The sequence below is a fragment of the Anastrepha ludens genome, chromosome 4 (genome assembly GCF_028408465.1).
Source record: "Anastrepha ludens isolate Willacy chromosome 4, idAnaLude1.1, whole genome shotgun sequence".
NCBI classification, from domain to species: domain Eukaryota; kingdom Metazoa; phylum Arthropoda; class Insecta; order Diptera; family Tephritidae; genus Anastrepha; species Anastrepha ludens.
In genome coordinates, this window is record NC_071500.1 from 16,611,164 (window position 1) to 16,630,504 (window position 19,341).

A 19,341-nucleotide genomic window follows, 5' to 3' on the forward strand; every position below is an offset into this window, starting at 1 on the left:
CGGGGTAGGGGAGGGGTATTTTCCCAAAAATTTAAATCCACCAACAATTTAAACATAACTTCACCATGCATTTCCACTAACGCATTCACAATTCTCTCATTGCCCTCGTCACTGGCTATGATTTTTCGAAGGCTGTAGATTTACCAAATGATTGTACGTAAATTGCCAATTCGGCGACGTTTTGTTGTAGTTTCCCAAAAAAGGCAAACAAATTAACAACGGAGCGCGCAACTCAGAGCATTTTGCTTTAATTTGGTAAGTAAAATATTATTATTGTATAATCTGTGCTTCACTCTAAAGTACACCCAAGCAAGTAACGGTGGTAGCTTAAAAGTGAATTCTCTTCACAACTGTCTGGATGTCTAGGCTACACAAACAATTTGTCGCTTGTTGTACAGCTGATACGCATTTTTAATTGGCTTCAGAGCATTGCCTTGTAGCCATGGTGTGACGTGGTGTGCGTGTAATGCATAGCTTTATATCGTAAACTAATCCTTATCTACTTTAATTGAGCAACGAATCTGTCTGAATTTTGTATTTCTCCATGCATTTCTCTTACACCATTTGCCCGCGCATTGTTAAAGCTAACGGTACTCAACGGAGACTTGACATTGCCGAAAATACTTGGCGCGAAATTTACTTTTGTTTTTATGGATTGTTCTGCTCCTATAAAATGTAAGCAGCGTAGAACAGTTTTTATTTTTTAAGCTTTTACACTTTGTCAATTTGAAAACTTTGACTTTCAATTTAGCAGTGGGAATAAATCAAAACTTCATAATTAGATACGTCGCAAGGTGGCATGTGTCATATGAGTATGTAATATGTCACATATAAAATTTTAAAAATTCTTAGGCTTGTGAGCATCCCTGTGAGTTGTAAGTCAAATATTAACAATAACAAATATTACAAATTCATGCTGGAAAGAATAATGGTGGTACCGTTGCTCTGCTCTCAGCGAATTGGACAATGAGTGACGTCATATTAGCACCAGTATGGCCAGATTACAATTTTCATAACTTGATTTAGCATGTTTTTGAAGTGAAAACTTCTTTAGAATCGTTGGGAGTGATTTGAGACTAGATGAAACGAAAAAGCGACACTAAAAAGAGACATACATAGAGATCTTGTAGTATATAGCCTGCGAGAGAATGAGATAGAACACAGTTATACAGCGTTCCCTATTTTCCGTCTCCTCTTTGTGCGGTGCTTCGTAGTCTCCCCACTCTTGGCTACGAAGCGTTACATTATATGTTGATATACGTATATGTGTGTGGCTGCGTACTGCTGAGCCACGCTAGTATAGTGAGTATTGTAGTATGTATACTACACTGCCTATTACTTACTTTGGTGTTTAGTTCAAGTGTCATACGTATGTATGTTTGTATGTATGCTAGTACGTATGTGTGCGCGCCTGCGTATTACGGAGCCCACGGTGAGCGAGAAGGCATTATGTATACCTATACTACACTACCTAATACTTGCTTAGACCAAGCGGCCTACGAGTGTTTGTGTGTATGTTAGTATGTTAGTTAGTTAATAGCAACCGCGTGTGCTGTATTGCGTCCGTATTTTTATATTCGTAAATATTTTCATTTTTAAATATAATATTTACCGCAATTATGCCGAAAAATAATGCAGAAAAGTGTCGTGAATATCGGCAGAAAAAAAACGAAAAGAAAATAAAACTAAAAAAACAGTTTTAATTGTGGCAATTTATATTTCACCAAATCAATCAATAAATAGCATTACGGAATTCATTCACGAAAATTTAATAAAGTATACACCAGAAGTATCGCGGATACTTGGAAAAGATTACGATAAAGTTCCAATGATTTTAAGTGGCGATTTTAAAGTAAATTTTGCATTGGACACAGCGGTTCCTTTACTTGACTTTCTCCATACAACATTCAATTTAAAAATGTGTAACAATCGCACTGAATCGACAACACGATCCAAAACAACAATTGACGCGGTATTTCAGAGATATGTTGACAACATCGAAACCAAAGCATTTGTATCATATTTTAGCTATCATAAGCCACTCGTATCATTTGTTGAAATTGAAAACATTGAGAATGAATAATAATAAAATGAAGAAAATAAAATATGAACTTTATAGCAATATTATAATGAACCTATAATTATCCCGCTCCTAATGCTGCTTTCGTCTCATTCTCTCTCAGTTTGTTTTACGAAAGGTTTCACTTCTATCGCGTCTAACCGTTAGACTTTTATTTTTTTTGGTGGTGGCTCATCTGGAGCCTTCCATTCAGCACTTTAACGCTTAGTTTCAGGTTCATGTAGAGAGTTTACGAATTTGAAAAATTGTCTCGCCAGAAAACACAATGTTCGGAAATTGACAGCTTTCGGCCAAGCGAAGCAATTCCTTCGATCTCTCAAGTTTGACTTGTTTCTGCTTTGGTGAGAGGTCATGCATCTTTAGGATATTGTAAGGCTTGGCCTTGAGATCATTTTTCAGTATGCGGCGGATGCTACGCTCGGATATTTTCAGTTCTTTCGCCATTTGATTGGCACTTCGTCCGGGATTTCGCTCAAGTCGCTTCCTCACTTTTTGAACCATTTCAAGTGACGTTTCAGTCTTTTGATGACCACCTCCATGACGTTTCGCGCTATTAGCAGTATAATTGTAATGAGTAATGGTGCGATAAACAAAAACTTTATTTACTTTAAGGTGCTCGAGCTCACGAACAATCGCTGGTTGTGACTTACCAGCCAAATATAATGCAATCACTCTATTACGTATGAAATCCAATATTGATTTTCGTTTTTTCGCGTTTTCTCTCGGCAAAATGCATCCGCGCGCTTGTAAACAATACTCTGAACTGTCAGTTAGCCAACTGACAGACAGGTGATGCCCGTGCATTTGCTTCAGGGACAGTCCTTATATGTGCTTTCACTACAAGAACATTTGTTTGTCTTTTTTGTTTACATGCGGCAATACTTGCAATGTGCCACCCCAGTACGTTTTACATGAATGAAAATGAGAGCGATGCGCCGCTTGTTAAACTGTGAAAGCGCGAGTTATAAAAATACCTCCAAATGCAGTTTTTCTGCGGATGACGCCGTGACAAGAAAATGTGTGTGTGGGTGTGCGTAATTTTTTGTGTTTGGTAGTTTCTGTTGTTTTCGCCACTCACCTTTACAAAAAAGGACTTATTTCCCCCACTTTTGTTTGTATATTTTCGGCATGACGATGCAGCGAATTCGGAAAGCCCAATTGCGTATTTAATCATTCTTGAGGAAGAAGAGAAACGTAAACAAGCAAACACAGTTGGTACAAAGTAACACTGAAGAGACACAACAACGCAGCGTCATATTTATAAAGAGTTTTCCAATAAGAGGAGTGTAGTCTTATTCTTGGAAATAAAAAGTCGTGTGTTTATGCTTACAGATGAGAAAAGAGAATGAACGAGTTTATTTTACGCATGTACATATGAGTATAAGAATAAGATGATGCAATGAACACAGCAATGAACACAGCACACAATCAGCTGTTTGTTTGCTTTAACCTTTGTGTTTTTGTGTAACACTTCCACTTTCATTGATCAGATTATTCATTTTCAAAACATGAGCAAACTTTCAGAAGTGACTTAAAATTATTGAAATTTGAACTCTTTAGAGGCTTCGTGAAAATATCCGCCAGCTGTGTATTTGTTGGCACGTACTTGAGCGTGAAGCCTTTGTTCTCATACACCTCTCTGATGAAATGAAATTTGACCTCAATATGTTTGGTCCTCTTGTGGTATTGTGGATTCTTCACCAGTTTAATTGCGCTTTGATTGTCTAAACAAAGTTCTGGTACTGTGCGATTTCCGGACATTTCCTCCAATAATCGACGAACCCAAATTAGTTCTTTTACTGACTCACAAGCGGCCATGTACTCTGCTTCGGTTGTTGAGAGTGCAACTGTTTGCTGAATTTTTGATGACCACGAAATAGGACCGCCGCATAACATGATTACATAACCTCCAGTTGATCGCCTTGTCCCCAAATCACCAGCAAAGTCCGAATCACTGAAGCAGGTCAAAGACAAATTATTAATTTTCTTGAATAAAATACCTTCACTGAGAGTCCCTCGTAGATATCTGAAGATTCGCTTTATCAAGACGATATGTTCGCTGGTATAAGTGTCCAGAAAACGACTTGCATACGACACCGCATAGGCTAGATCAGGTCGTGTCACTGTAGACAAATACATAAGAGATCCAACAGCTTCGCGATATGGGTACTGCACTTGCTGACTGCTTTCTGTGTTTAAATTTGCACCTTCTGCTGGAGTTGTGACGGGCTTGGCGTCGAGCATTCCAAATCGTTCCAACACTTTTGTTGCGTATGCTTTTTGTCGAATAAATATTTTTCCAGATTTCCTGACAACTTCCATACCCAGGTAAAATATCGACTCAAAAACTTTAATGTCGAAGTCTTTCGTGAGATAATCGATCAGCTTACAAAGTGCTTCTGTTGATTGCGCTGCTATGATGCCATCGTCAATATAAATTGCAAGAATTAATTTCGCACTGTTAAAACTCCCGATAAAAACGCATGGATCCTCTGCACTGACTTTTAGATTACAAGTCTCCAGCATCTGAGTAAATTTCTGATTCCAACATCTCGATGCCTGCTTTAAACCATAAAGACTTTTGTTCAGCTTACACACCTTGTCAGTTCCATCTTCGTAACCAGTAGGTTGATGCATATAAATCTCCTCGCTTAGAGTTCCGTAGAGAAACGCTGTCTTCACATCAAACTGCTTTACAATCATGTCAAGCTCAACTGACATGGCAAAAATCATTCTAATTGACGTAAACTTGGCAACAGGGCTAAAAGTCTCGAAATAATCAGTACCAAACTTTTGCGTAAAGCCACGAGCGACTAAACGCGCCTTAAAACGTTCGATTTCACCTTCCTTTCCACGCTTGATTTTGTAGATCCATTTGTTAGAAATCGCTGTTCTACCTGTAGGCAAACTTACCAGGGACCAGGTTTGGTTTGTTATTAACGATGAAAACTCCTCATCCATGGCACGCTTCCACTGCGCACAATGGTTACTAGACACTGCTTTCACATAGCAATCCGGCTCATCTGCTTCAGCAATATACGCATAGCTTAGTGCAGCTTTACTTTCAATATCTCCTCTTTGCGAACGTGTCATGATCCTACGTATCTGCGGTTGATTGGTTGCATCTTCGCTATCGTGATTGCCACAGCTTTCAGTTATGGTTTCTGGTTTGTTAGCATTCGTAGTTGGTTCTTCCACTGCTTCAACGTGTTCTTCATGCACATATGCGGCTTCTTTGCAGGTTTCTTTGATTATAACGTCTCTTGATACTTCAATTTTTCTTTCGTTAGGTATCCAAACCCTATAGCCCTTGCAGTTTTCCTCGTAGCCTACAAACACACCTTTCTTGGATTTCGCATTAAGTTTTCTTCGCTTTTCCTGTGGTATATGCACAAAAGCCTCCGATCCAAAAACTCGAAGTACAGACAAGTCAGCCTGTTTATTAAACCACAATTCAAATGGTGATTTACCATCCACTTGACATTTACCACTCCGATTAAGAGTGTACACGATATTGTTCACTGCTTCACCCCAGTATTTCAGGCTCAATTCTTTGGCGTGAATCATAGACCGTGCACCTTCGATAATTGTTCTCATGTCTCTTTCTGCGCGGCCATTGTGTTCTGGCGTATATGGTGTTGATTTTTGATGAACCACTTTTCTTCTACTGAATATTTCTGTCACGTCTTTGTTGACGAACTCTAGTCCGTTATCGGAACGGATGCACTGTACTCGCTTTCCTGTTTCTGCCTCAGCTTTATCTAAAAACCGTTCAACAAACAATGCAACATCTGCTTTTGACTTTATGCAATAGACACATCGATAATTTGAAAAATCATCACGAAATAGCAACATATAGCGCGCACCACCATATGAAATCTCTTGCATAGGGCCGCATAAATCAGTGTGAACAAGCTTACCTATCGAATTAGCTCTGTTTTTGCTTTCATGGAATGGCATCCGATGCTGTTTACCGAATACACATCCCTCACAAAAAAAATCATTGCTATTAAAAGAAATACTTCGTTGAGTTAGTACGCTCTTTACATGGTCTTTAGCTTGATGACACATGCGTTCATGCCAAAGTTGCAGCGACTCAGATTTCGCACTAAAATTCGCCTGAGCTTCCACGCCGCTAACCTTCAATAAGAGCTTAAACAGTTTCGAATTTTCTCGTAGACCTTGTAAACACACTTTGCCTTGTTTTTTAAAATAGCAATCGTTGCCCTCCGCTATCAACGAGTAACCTTTGTCTAAACATGCGTTGGATGAAAATAAGTTCATTTTAATACCAGGTACATATAGCACATCAGCCAAGTACTTTGCGTTCCAGACGTTGCCATTATAAGCTTCAACGTGAATATCCCCCCTACCATATGCTTGCACTATGGAACCATCCGCAATGCGAACATCTTTTGGCGTATCAAACTTGACATAATCATGGAACCACTCTTTGCGATAAGACATGTGATCGCTAGCACCAGAGTCCATGTACCAACTGCTCTCACGTGATATGTTCGATTGCACAAACATAACCTCACTTACAAAAGCATTACCATGTGCTAATTTTTTAACACTTTCTCTATTTGGACAGTCTCGTTTCCAATGACCAAACTTTTTGCAAATGAAACATTTTCCTTTCTTCTTATTGTCGCCTTTACCTTTAACTTGATTAGCTACGAACGCTCCTTGTGCATTTGGCTGCACACCCAATCTAGATTCTTCCATACACAAGCGTGCCGTTAGCATTTTCAATGTACGGTCCTTTTTCTCTGTTGCTTCCCACGCCGCAAAGAAATGATTATATTGCTCCGGCAATGTCATTAGAATTTTTGTTACCAGCATATTCTCGGAGATTTTTTCACCCAGATCTTCTAATTGCCTTGCAATCTTCTGCAACTTCGCTATATGCATTGCAATGCTGTCTTCGGCGCTTTTTACGTATTGAAAAAATTGTTGTTGTAGCAAATGGATCGATGTATCCGACTTTTGCTCGTAAACGCTCTCCAGCGTAGCAAACATAGCAGCAGCAGTTTCACAATTTATAATATGCATCAGCGGTGCTTCGCCCATTGAAACGACTAGAATTTTCTGCGCCTTTGCATCATCTTTTATCCATTGCTTTCTAGGTTCACCGTCAGCTTCAGGTTTCGTTACAGCTCCACTTACAAGTTCCCATAGGCCACCAGCTCTAAGCATCACCTTTATCTGGAACTTCCATAAGGTCCAACCGTCCTCAACTTCAAGCTTGTTGATTTTAATTTCTTCCATCTTAAATGCCGCAATATTCTAGGAAACGCGCCTTAAAACGTTCGATTTCACCTTCCTTTCCACGCTTGATTTTGTAGATCCATTTGTTAGAAATCGCTGTTCTACCTGTAGGCAAACTTACCAGGGACCAGGTTTGGTTTGTTATTAACGATGAAAACTCCTCATCCATGGCACGCTTCCACTGCGCACAATGGTTACTAGACACTGCTTTCACATAGCAATCCGGCTCATCTGCTTCAGCAATATACGCATAGCTTAGTGCAGCTTTACTTTCAATATCTCCTCTTTGCGAACGTGTCATGATCCTACGTATCTGCGGTTGATTGGTTGCATCTTCGCTATCGTGATTGCCACAGCTTTCAGTTATGGTTTCTGGTTTGTTAGCATTCGTAGTTGGTTCTTCCACTGCTTCAACGTGTTCTTCATGCACATATGCGGCTTCTTTGCAGGTTTCTTTGATTATAACGTCTCTTGATACTTCAATTTTTCTTTCGTTAGGTATCCAAACCCTATAGCCCTTGCAGTTTTCCTCGTAGCCTACAAACACACCTTTCTTGGATTTCGCATTAAGTTTTCTTCGCTTTTCCTGTGGTATATGCACAAAAGCCTCCGATCCAAAAACTCGAAGTACAGACAAGTCAGCCTGTTTATTAAACCACAATTCAAATGGTGATTTACCATCCACTTGACATTTACCACTCCGATTAAGAGTGTACACGATATTGTTCACTGCTTCACCCCAGTATTTCAGGCTCAATTCTTTGGCGTGAATCATAGACCGTGCACCTTCGATAATTGTTCTCATGTCTCTTTCTGCGCGGCCATTGTGTTCTGGCGTATATGGTGTTGATTTTTGATGAACCACTTTTCTTCTACTGAATATTTCTGTCACGTCTTTGTTGACGAACTCTAGTCCGTTATCGGAACGGATGCACTGTACTCGCTTTCCTGTTTCTGCCTCAGCTTTATCTAAAAACCGTTCAACAAACAATGCAACATCTGCTTTTGACTTTATGCAATAGACACATCGATAATTTGAAAAATCATCACGAAATAGCAACATATAGCGCGCACCACCATATGAAATCTCTTGCATAGGGCCGCATAAATCAGTGTGAACAAGCTTACCTATCGAATTAGCTCTGTTTTTGCTTTCATGGAATGGCATCCGATGCTGTTTACCGAATACACATCCCTCACAAAAAAAATCATTGCTATTAAAAGAAATACTTCGTTGAGTTAGTACGCTCTTTACATGGTCTTTAGCTTGATGACACATGCGTTCATGCCAAAGTTGCAGCGACTCAGATTTCGCACTAAAATTCGCCTGAGCTTCCACGCCGCTAACCTTCAATAAGAGCTTAAACAGTTTCGAATTTTCTCGTAGACCTTGTAAACACACTTTGCCTTGTTTTTTAAAATAGCAATCGTTGCCCTCCGCTATCAACGAGTAACCTTTGTCTAAACATGCGTTGGATGAAAATAAGTTCATTTTAATACCAGGTACATATAGCACATCAGCCAAGTACTTTGCGTTCCAGACGTTGCCATTATAAGCTTCAACGTGAATATCCCCCCTACCATATGCTTGCACTATGGAACCATCCGCAATGCGAACATCTTTTGGCGTATCAAACTTGACATAATCATGGAACCACTCTTTGCGATAAGACATGTGATCGCTAGCACCAGAGTCCATGTACCAACTGCTCTCACGTGATATGTTCGATTGCACAAACATAACCTCACTTACAAAAGCATTACCATGTGCTAATTTTTTAACACTTTCTCTATTTGGACAGTCTCGTTTCCAATGACCAAACTTTTTGCAAATGAAACATTTTCCTTTCTTCTTATTGTCGCCTTTACCTTTAACTTGATTAGCTACGAACGCTCCTTGTGCATTTGGCTGCACACCCAATCTAGATTCTTCCATACACAAGCGTGCCGTTAGCATTTTCAATGTACGGTCCTTTTTCTCTGTTGCTTCCCACGCCGCAAAGAAATGATTATATTGCTCCGGCAATGTCATTAGAATTTTTGTTACCAGCATATTCTCGGAGATTTTTTCACCCAGATCTTCTAATTGCCTTGCAATCTTCTGCAACTTCGCTATATGCATTGCAATGCTGTCTTCGGCGCTTTTTACGTATTGAAAAAATTGTTGTTGTAGCAAATGGATCGATGTATCCGACTTTTGCTCGTAAACGCTCTCCAGCGTAGCAAACATAGCAGCAGCAGTTTCACAATTTATAATATGCATCAGCGGTGCTTCGCCCATTGAAACGACTAGAATTTTCTGCGCCTTTGCATCATCTTTTATCCATTGCTTTCTAGGTTCACCGTCAGCTTCAGGTTTCGTTACAGCTCCACTTACAAGTTCCCATAGGCCACCAGCTCTAAGCATCACCTTTATCTGGAACTTCCATAAGGTCCAACCGTCCTCAACTTCAAGCTTGTTGATTTTAATTTCTTCCATCTTAAATGCCGCAATATTCTAGGAAAATTTCAATTTTATTTCTCACGCGTTGGACAGGCGCTGGGCCCATAACCTGTAGTCTTATTCGTGGAAATAAAAAGTCGTGTGTTTATGCTTACAGATGAGAAAAGAGAATGAACGAGTTTATTTTACGCATGTACATATGAGTATAAGAATAAGATGATGCAATGAACACAGCAATGAACACAGCACACAATCAGCTGTTTGTTTGCTTTAACCTTTGTGTTTTTGTGTAACAAGGTGTTATTTTGATATTCAAAGAAAAATGCTATTTTTTAATATAAATGATCGGATGTTTATTTCATTATAAATAGGAAGGTATGTCGTTAATAGTGGACAATATCCTTTTCATGAAATTTTCCATAACCGAATGGCAAAGTGGCTGCCCTATGTCCTCGATAGCATCCCGAACTCCGTCTTTGATGTCTTGAATCGACCCTGGGCTGTTGGCGTATACTTTCTCTTTCACGTGGCCCCACAGAAAAAAAGTCACAAGGTGTTAAATCACAAGATCTCGGTGGCCAATTGGGATCACCTCTTCGAGAGATAACACGGTCCGGAAACTTTTCCCGTAAAAGATCAAAGGTTTCGTTGGTTGTGTGGCACGTAGCGCCGTCTTGTTGAAAATAAAACTTGTCCAGATCAATACCCTCCAATTCCGGCCATAAAAAATCGTTAATCATCTCTCGATAGCGCCGAATATCATCTGTTATTGGAAAACCCTTTAGTTTTGCATTTGAAACAGCAACAATGTTTTTGCAACAGTTGTACAAAACTATGACTTGGGACATAAATCACATCATATGACACCTTGTGATCTCCCTAACTGCATTGCTTTATACGAGTATCATACATAAATATCGGTTTAGTGAAAGAGAACTGAAATTAGAAGTTTGATTAACTTTATTTACATGTTAGGTACCAGTCAAGTTCGATGAACTCGTTCTGCCTAAGCTAAAATGAGTCACATCCAGTTAACCAGAGAAATCAAACGATACTCGATAGTAAACTCCTCTGGAAAATTAGAAGATAGCGCGATAACCGCTTACGCGATTTTGTCCTAGTTTAACAAAGCGTGCTGGTCGTTCCAAGTGAAGCCAAGTCTTTCTCCACCTGATCTCACCAACGCAGATGAGGCCTTCCTCTTCCTCTGCTACCACCAACTGGTACCGCATCGAATACTTTCAGAGCCGGAGCATTTGTTTCCATTCGGACGACTTGACCAAGCCAGCGTAGCCGCTGGATCTTTATTCACTGCGTGTAGTCGTGAAGCTCATACAGCTCATACAGCTCATCGTTCCACCGCCTGCGATATTCGCCATTGCCAACGTGCAAAAGTCCAAAAATCTTTCGCAGAATCTTTCTCTCAAACACTCCAAGGAATGATTTATCGGATGTTGTCATCGTACAAACTTCTGCGCCATACGTTAGGATGGGCACGATGAGAGCCTTGTAGAGTGTTAGTTTTGTTCGTCGAGACAGGACTTTACTGCTCAGCTGCCTACTTAGTCGAAAAAAGCACTTGTTGGCAAGAGAGATTCCACGCTAGATTTCCCGGCTGACATCGCAGGCAAACTACCAGCTGATATTCAGGCAAAGGAATCGAGCCATCATTAGAAGAAACAGCTGCAGAGTGACTACATTCGATCGAAGTATGGCAAAGCAGATGGGATTCTTCAAAAAAAACGGACGTTGGACTCATAGGCTATCTCAAATATTAGTCGGTGGGTGATCAGGAAACGAGGAGACGTTGACAACTATCTCACGTAAATATTGAGTGCTCCCTGATTTATTTTTTTTCTAAAGTACTTCCAACGGCTGAATCTGAAGGACGCCTCGTTCTCCGCAAACTGCAACTACGCGATTGAAAGTGCGGAGAACATATTCTTCTACTGTGATCGCCTCAGAGAGGAGCGCTTAACGCTTGAAGTACTTCTCGGTGACCAGCTATGCCCGGACATCCAATAACCCAGATGGTCGCATCAAATACTTGCAGGAATGCAGTGCAAAATTTTGCAACGACGATAGTGCTATACCTTCAACGCACAGAGCGGCAACTGGCAACTGCATGTCTGAGCGAAGAAATCAACTGCAGCTTTCGACTGAAGGTGGACTGCCTGCGAACTGACAACAAATCACAGACGCCTGAGCCAAATGCTCACGACGGTATCAGACTACGACACGTGGGTAACACTTAGGAAATTTTGTCCGATATTCCTTTTGCTGCAGAATTACTTATGAAGTGGAAGCAATGGATACCATCTATAGCGTATAACCTCCATATGCTCATGTGGGAGGAGCCTGGGTGGAGGTAGTTGTTGTGTGAATAGACATAAACGCTGCTCCACCTTGATGAAATGTAACCACGGTCCCTGGGTGGAATTCAGCCGTGAAGGAGGATTGTTATAGTGTTAGTGCGAGCAAGGCCCACACACCACTGGTGCGACGGCACCTTTGATGATGTTTCTAACACTTTGATTTTAGCTACCTTAAAAAAAGGTGGGAAAAATTTACACCCCCTTGGCGGTATTCATATAAATTGCAGAACAATAAGCATCAGAAAGTGCTAAAATTTTTAAGTAATTTTCAAATAGGTAATGACGTACCTGACCGAACTTTGCACAATAGATCTATTTTGATCGCAGTGCGCCTTATAATAATACTAATATTACATTGATCTAATCACTTTATAATTACCTGAGTGGATTAATAATCGCACGATGCCTATCAATTGCGATGGCCGTGAGCGTGAAAACAGACACATTTACAGTTAACGCCTGCACGAAGGGGCAAAAGCCACACATAAACCATGGCAGATTCCAGCGTTGCAATAAGGCCGCTTGAAACTGTGTCACAATATAAAAAAAATATGAATTTTTAATTAAAAATATATTTATGCTAAATTTTGCGTGCAAGAGCATAAGAATTATATATTGTACAATAAATATGAGGAACAAGTTCGATAAAAACAGACCTGTAAGTTCATGAAGGCACGAATCAACGTCTATGGACACTTTTATATACTGTTATCTGGCCTTTGTTACGAAACCATTTTACAATTTGTATTTTGCATTGTAGACCATTAATGATTGCAATTTTCCATGTGTTTGGTAGCATACGGAATCCCTGTCGTATTTAAATTATTGACTTCTTCGAAGTAACAAAAATCAACTGGGCCCCACCTACTGACGTGCGAAGAGAACTAGCCATCACCTTCCCATCGGATTGTGAAACCTTATCCCTTAAGCGGTATTGCGTGTTTTTTTTATCTATTACATCAATTCATAAATTCATGTCTCGTCTTACTTTGTAGATTGAAAAACCTCGATACACTAAAATAATGTGAGTATACTTGGTATCTATCTTGCGCTATCATTAAGTATATCAAAAATAAGCACTCAAAGCAGTTGTAAATGATAGATACTCGAACCATTTCTTCAATTTCCTTCCTCTACAACTGAGCATCTTCTAGGGTTGTTTGACAAACTAAATACATAATTTTTTTAGTACTCATTGGCATTTCATCAAGGAAAGACTTACGTCTCAAGAACAAATCGTACAACTGATTGCTTAAATCAACGCTCTGTAAAAAGTACTCATCGGGCGCTTAGGCCAACTTGTGGTGTACATAACCAACCTACGAAACACACTATTCGGCAAACCATCGGCAAAATTGATAATAATATACATTATTGGATGACACGCAACTGATTAGACCACGAATAGCCCGAAGCGCAGAGAATATTGCGGCTGTAAATGACAGTTTTGCCGAAGACCTGGAAGAATCGATTCGGCGCCAATCTCAACAACTTGGCCTATCTTAAGACACTATGTACTTGACCGATCTTGGTTGGGAAGTATACAAAATATAGGTAGTCCCAGATTTGAAGCCGTCCGATCATCCAAAGTGTTATAATATCAGTCGTTGGGCTCTTGAACAACTAGTCAAAACAAGTCCGCATTTTGAGACCCGAATTTCGTTCAGCGATGAGGCTTATTTTTGGCTTAATAGCTACGTCAATACGCAAAATTGCCAAATTTGAGGTGAAGAACATCCCGAAGCCATTACATCCGTTGAAAACAACATTTTGGTGTGGCCTATGGGCTGGAGTAATAATCGGCGCATATTTTTACAAAGACGAGGGTGGCGCGAATGGAACAGTTAATGGAAAACGCTATCGCACCATGATAAACGACTCTTCGATGCCGGAAATTGAAGTTTGCAATTGGCACAACAGTTGGCTCCAATACGACGGCGCTACTTGCCATACAACCCGTGAAACAATGGATTTAATTGAGAATCCTTCGTCGTCAATCGGTGCACAATTTATATCTCATCTCGGACCAGTGGATTGTCCATGAAGATCGTGTGATATCACACCTTTGGATTTCTATTTGTTGGAGTATGTAAAGCTTAAATGCTTTGTGAATAAACCAACTTCGACTGTCGCATTCGAAACCAACTTCACTAAATTTAGTGTTTGCCGATGGCCGAATTACGGTGCAGTTGCGGCCAACATTTGAAAAGGATTATCTTTAAAAAATAATAATTAAAAATAGGAATGTCTGGTCTCACTTTGGATTGCATCAGAATTCTTCGACATAACTCTAATTTGGGTGCTTGGTCATAGTGACATTGCTGAAAACAACGTACCCGACGAGCTGGCCAGACGAGGGAACCGTGAGGTAGTGTGCCCGCAAAAGGAGAGAATCTGGATCCCCTTGACAATCCTCGCTCTACTCCTGGAAGGATGGGATTTGCAGCAACTCAGCGAGCGCTGGGCAAGTACACGAACGTGTAAGGTAGTTACCGTTCATAGTCCACAAATACTCAACCTCTCACTCCTCTCCTTTTCGTCCTACCGTTTTTCTTCACCTCTTTTTTCCCTTACAATGGTATCGCAAAGGATGAACCAAATTTCTTTCGTACAAGTGGGCCCACTTTCAGGGCAACCGTTACAACCTAAACTAACCTACCTGATACTTCTAAATTGATCATCCTTTACAAGGTTTTCGACTTTTTCAAGAATGTTCGTGTAAGCCATCTGAATCGGCCGCCGGCAGATGCAACGCCGTAAAAGCTGTATGCGATATTTTACGAACAAATTACGATATTTTACGTATCGAAATGGGGTTAGAAGTGGAAGAGTTGTGCTTTGAGATACGTTTATGATCTTAAGAAAATGCCTCATTACACTACATAACCTCAAACTCGAATGTTTTGCACTCCTAAGCAGAATATCCCGAGCTCAGGCGTGCTACGGTTATTCTCAGTTCGCATTCGGTTTCAGTACATCAAAGATCTCCGGATAAGTGTAACCTGCTTTTCGGTTTACAATTTTTGTCGGCCTATGCAGTTATGATGCAGACATTTACTATCTTCTTATCAATAAAGAAGTCGTTCATATGGTTAAAACGCCATTCAACATGTGTACATACAGAAGGACAATCTTCCTCGGACTTTTCATACTGCTTTAAGGCGCGAAGTAATGCTTTGCAATTACTCTTGTGTTCAATCCCCTGCTCCAGCAATTTTACGTTTTTGGTTGCTAGAAACGTCTTTGTTCTCAATGCCAAAATGAGACTACTTTAAAAACATTGATAACACTTTTTGCGGCATTAAAAAACTGACGTATGGGTAACCCATAAGCCTTAATACATATTATGCGGTGCCCTTTAAATTGATTTTTATGTTAAAGTTGTTAGGAATTTCCTACAGTGAACCAAGAAGAGACTGGGACGCTAATATTCAAAAATAAAATTATTCATATATTTTTAAGAAATCATTTGCGTTGATGACTTTCATTTTTATCTATTCAATATGCATACTAGTTGTTTTAATATTAACGGTAACTCCGTTTATTTAAGTTATAACCACAATTCGAGTAGCACAATTTTTCAAAGTCAAACAAAAGTGGGACACCCTAATTTTTTAGCAGTAGTAGAAGTAAACTACGAGACGGACTCAACAAGTACCCGTGTTTGACATGAAGACAGAATTTTCTGAAAAAAATTTTATTTTGAAATTTTAACATGCACTGGAAGAGTTTTCAAAATTAATTCGCATGTGACCAAGAGAAAGATTATAGGTTTAATGAACGAGAATTCGAAAATTTCTACAGTTAAATTGGATAAATCACTCAAAAGTTGGCCAACTATGAGGATCTATCCAGAGCATACACTCCTAGAAAAAATACCCTCTTTCAAGGGTTAACATGAGCAAAAGGTTGAATTATTCTATGGAATACGTTAGCACTCCGAATACATTTTGGAGTAAAAATTCAACTTATTTGGGTCGGATGATCGCAGTTTTGTTTGGAGAAGAGAAGGTACAGTGCTCAATCCATCTCATGTGATCGGTGGCTGTGAAATATGGTGACGGGCATGTAAGGATTGGTGGAGCAATGACGGCAAATGGATGGGAATGGATTTTCTTGAAGGCACTATGACTAAAATGAGTTATCTAGACCTATTTAAGGAACATATTCCCAAAACTGTAGAAGAATTAAAGTTACCAACAACGTTCAACCGATCTAAAGCATAGTGCGCTGATTGTAAGAGAATATTTGCTTTGCTATGTAAAACAAAAGTATTGCCTCATCCTCCTCTGAGCTTAGCATCTCAATTCCATTGAGCGCCTGTAGGCCCACATTGAAAGAGAATTGCGCAAGCAGCAGATTAGTGGAAAAAATTCTCTCAAATCAGTCATTGAACAGATATGGGAAAATATTCCACGAGATGTCACCAAAACTCTGATAGACTGCATGGAATGATAGATGGATTAGATAAGATTTTTGAGGGTTGGACAAGTCCAAGCACTCAGTCAGGAAGACCATTGTACTACACCCCGATAGGTTGCAGTGGGAGGAATAGAGAGATAGGATAGATATCTCATGTAGGGTAGGACGAGCAAATTGGTTGGAGGTCACTCTTCTGCGAATCTTTTGGATTCATTGATGAACTTTAAGAGATCCAGAGGAGGATGTGTATGAACTTTATGCATGCTCAAGATAGCGCACCCAAACAGCCTAATTCTGCTTCTAGAGAATGCCGGACAGCTACAAAGAAAATGCTCTGCAGCGTTCTCATTTTCACGACAAGACAGCGATATTGGGTCGTCAATGATTCCCTATGGTAGCCATATGCTGACCACAGGCGTTGCGCCCTGTGTTTACATCTACCAGTACTCTCAGGTCCTTTATGCTAAGTTTTGGGAGAAAGGTTGCTAATTTCCTGTTTGGTTCTTGCACAAAACACTTAGTTACACTGCAGCAAGCCAACTCAGACAAACGCTTTCTATGATTTGACCTCATGAAGTCGTTAATTCATAGTTGAACCGATGCAGAATTGACCCGTAGGAAGGATTCAGCGTCCAATGGTGTGCTTGTAGAGCTTTTATTTGTTCAGGCTAGTATCCAGGCAGCCAAATATGAATAACTTCGCTGTGTTTTTCAAAAAATGTTCGGTTTTGTCTTACATTCACTGACCAATTTCGAAGAGCAACGAGGGTTTACAAGGACTCTCAGTGCAGCTTGACTGTCAGTAAAACAGTATTGGAACGACTACCCCGCCACTTTTTCTCAGTAAGCCAGTATGCTACATTTAACATGGCATAGCATAGGCATAGACTTCTGTTAAGTATACCGTAGCCATCTGTCATGTAGCGTAGGAGTACTTAGTGTCTTCGTCTATCGCTGGCAAAGGGATTCTTCACAAAATAGTAGTTCCTTCAAATTTCCTTCATTTCCATATTTCCATTTACTATTCCACTTTATGTTCGAGTTGTGAAATTAAGTCATTATTTTGTTTACTGGAAAACTTCAAAATAATTGAAATATTATATCATTTCCGTTCTTTACAATAAAAGACTCAAATTAATGTTTTATATTTGCTTTTGTCTGCTAAAAGTTGATTGAACCGGTCTCAAGTTTCAAAGGATTGAAGTGAGAACCAACAAGTGCATCAGTTTATTTTTGGTTCACTGAATATGTGAGTAGTTTTTGTTTTGTTGGTACATAAGTACAGGGTGGGCCAAATAAGGCCTACTAATGTTATGCACAAATAACTTTTTTTTTATTTTTCCCTTTTTGTAGGTTATAATTAAAGTGTTGGACATTTATTATGGCACCACCAACAAAGACTACAATACGCTATTCATTTTACACAATTAGCCACACAAATTGATTTTTTAAATAATGTTTTGATGTCGGTTGAAGCGCATTTCCATTTAAATGGTTATGTCAACAAAAAAAACTGTAGATTGTGGGCCTCTGGAAATCCAAGTGCAACAAACCAACATCAGTTGCACCCATCTAAATGTACTGTTTGGTGTGGTGTTATGGCCACTAGAGTTATAGAGTTATCGGTCCATATTTCTTCGAAAATGAGGATGAAACGCCGGAATCGATTTCAGGAGCTTCTTACAGAACATTGATTGAAAACTTTTTGCGGCCAATGGCGGAGCAGTATCCTAATTTGTGGTTTCAACAAGATGGAGCAACTGCGCATACTGCTAGGTCTTATTTGGCATACATTAGTAGGTCTTATTTGGCCCACCCTGTACATTTCATCAGAACGACAATGAGCTCTTCGCCATTCAACACTTTCCTAGAAACATATAATAAATTGTATGTTAAATTAGTAGTTGAATTGAATCACCTGAAATGGTATACAAAATAGTCCGATGACGACATCAGCAAATGCCAAATTGGCAATATACATATTTGTAACGGTACGCATGTTACGCGTCGTCACCACCACCCAGATAACCAGCGTATTTCCAATAACTGCAAAGAAGCTTATAACGCCGTAGAAAATGGAGAGTATAACTATGATTTCTGTGGACGCCGTATAGAGTTGCTCTATATTTAAACGAAAAATGAAGAGAGAAATGAGAGAGTTGGAAATTTGTATTTGCATTTCTCAGTTAAATTAACTAGATTAACAGTGAATAAGCTATGTATTGTTAAAAATTGCATTGGTGCTTTTTTTTTTGTTTTTGTATGTACATACACACATACATACATAAATATGCACATATAGTTATTTATCTTACCGAATTCTTCTTCTTTTAGAATTTTATCTGCTGGCACTTCAACCACTGGAAACTCATCCATCATGAGATTTTACTGTCTACGAAAAATTCGATTTTAATCTCTTCATCAGAAAAATTGCATTTTTGTATTTATGTTGTAGTTGTGCATGCAGAAGGCGATATTGTTTTTTGAAATTATTTGGCATAGAAGCTGAGGAAGAATGTAATGAAATTTTTGTACATTTAAAATATGCTTTCGAAGTTATTAAGGATTGAAATGAAATTCTTAAACAATTAATTTGATTAGTATGAAATGTTTCTGATAAACTAAAATATTTGTAGATAAAAAAACTGTGAATATTTAGGAAAAGAAGAAGTTAAATGCTGTGCGATTTGGAGCAAATATTTAATTATAAATTAATTAAGTTTAATTTAATTCTAGAGAAAATGGTCTTA

The 19,341-nt window shown here is 39.3% G+C and overlaps 1 protein-coding gene across 1 annotated transcript in view; it reads right to left on the reverse strand.

Moving 5' to 3' along the window:
* Window positions 1-19,069, reverse strand: part of LOC128860521 (RYamide receptor-like) — a 40,808-nt gene extending 21,739 nt beyond the window's left edge. Inside the window, exons 1-3 of the mRNA XM_054098107.1 lie at window positions 18,907-19,069; window positions 18,510-18,712; window positions 12,549-12,697 (exon numbers count right to left, since the gene is read on the reverse strand). Coding sequence (XP_053954082.1) covers window positions 12,549-12,697; window positions 18,510-18,712; window positions 18,907-18,970 — 416 coding nt within the window. The 5' untranslated portion in view covers window positions 18,971-19,069. The remainder of the gene's footprint in view (window positions 1-12,548; window positions 12,698-18,509; window positions 18,713-18,906) is intronic.
* Window positions 19,070-19,341: the final 272 nt, after the last annotated feature.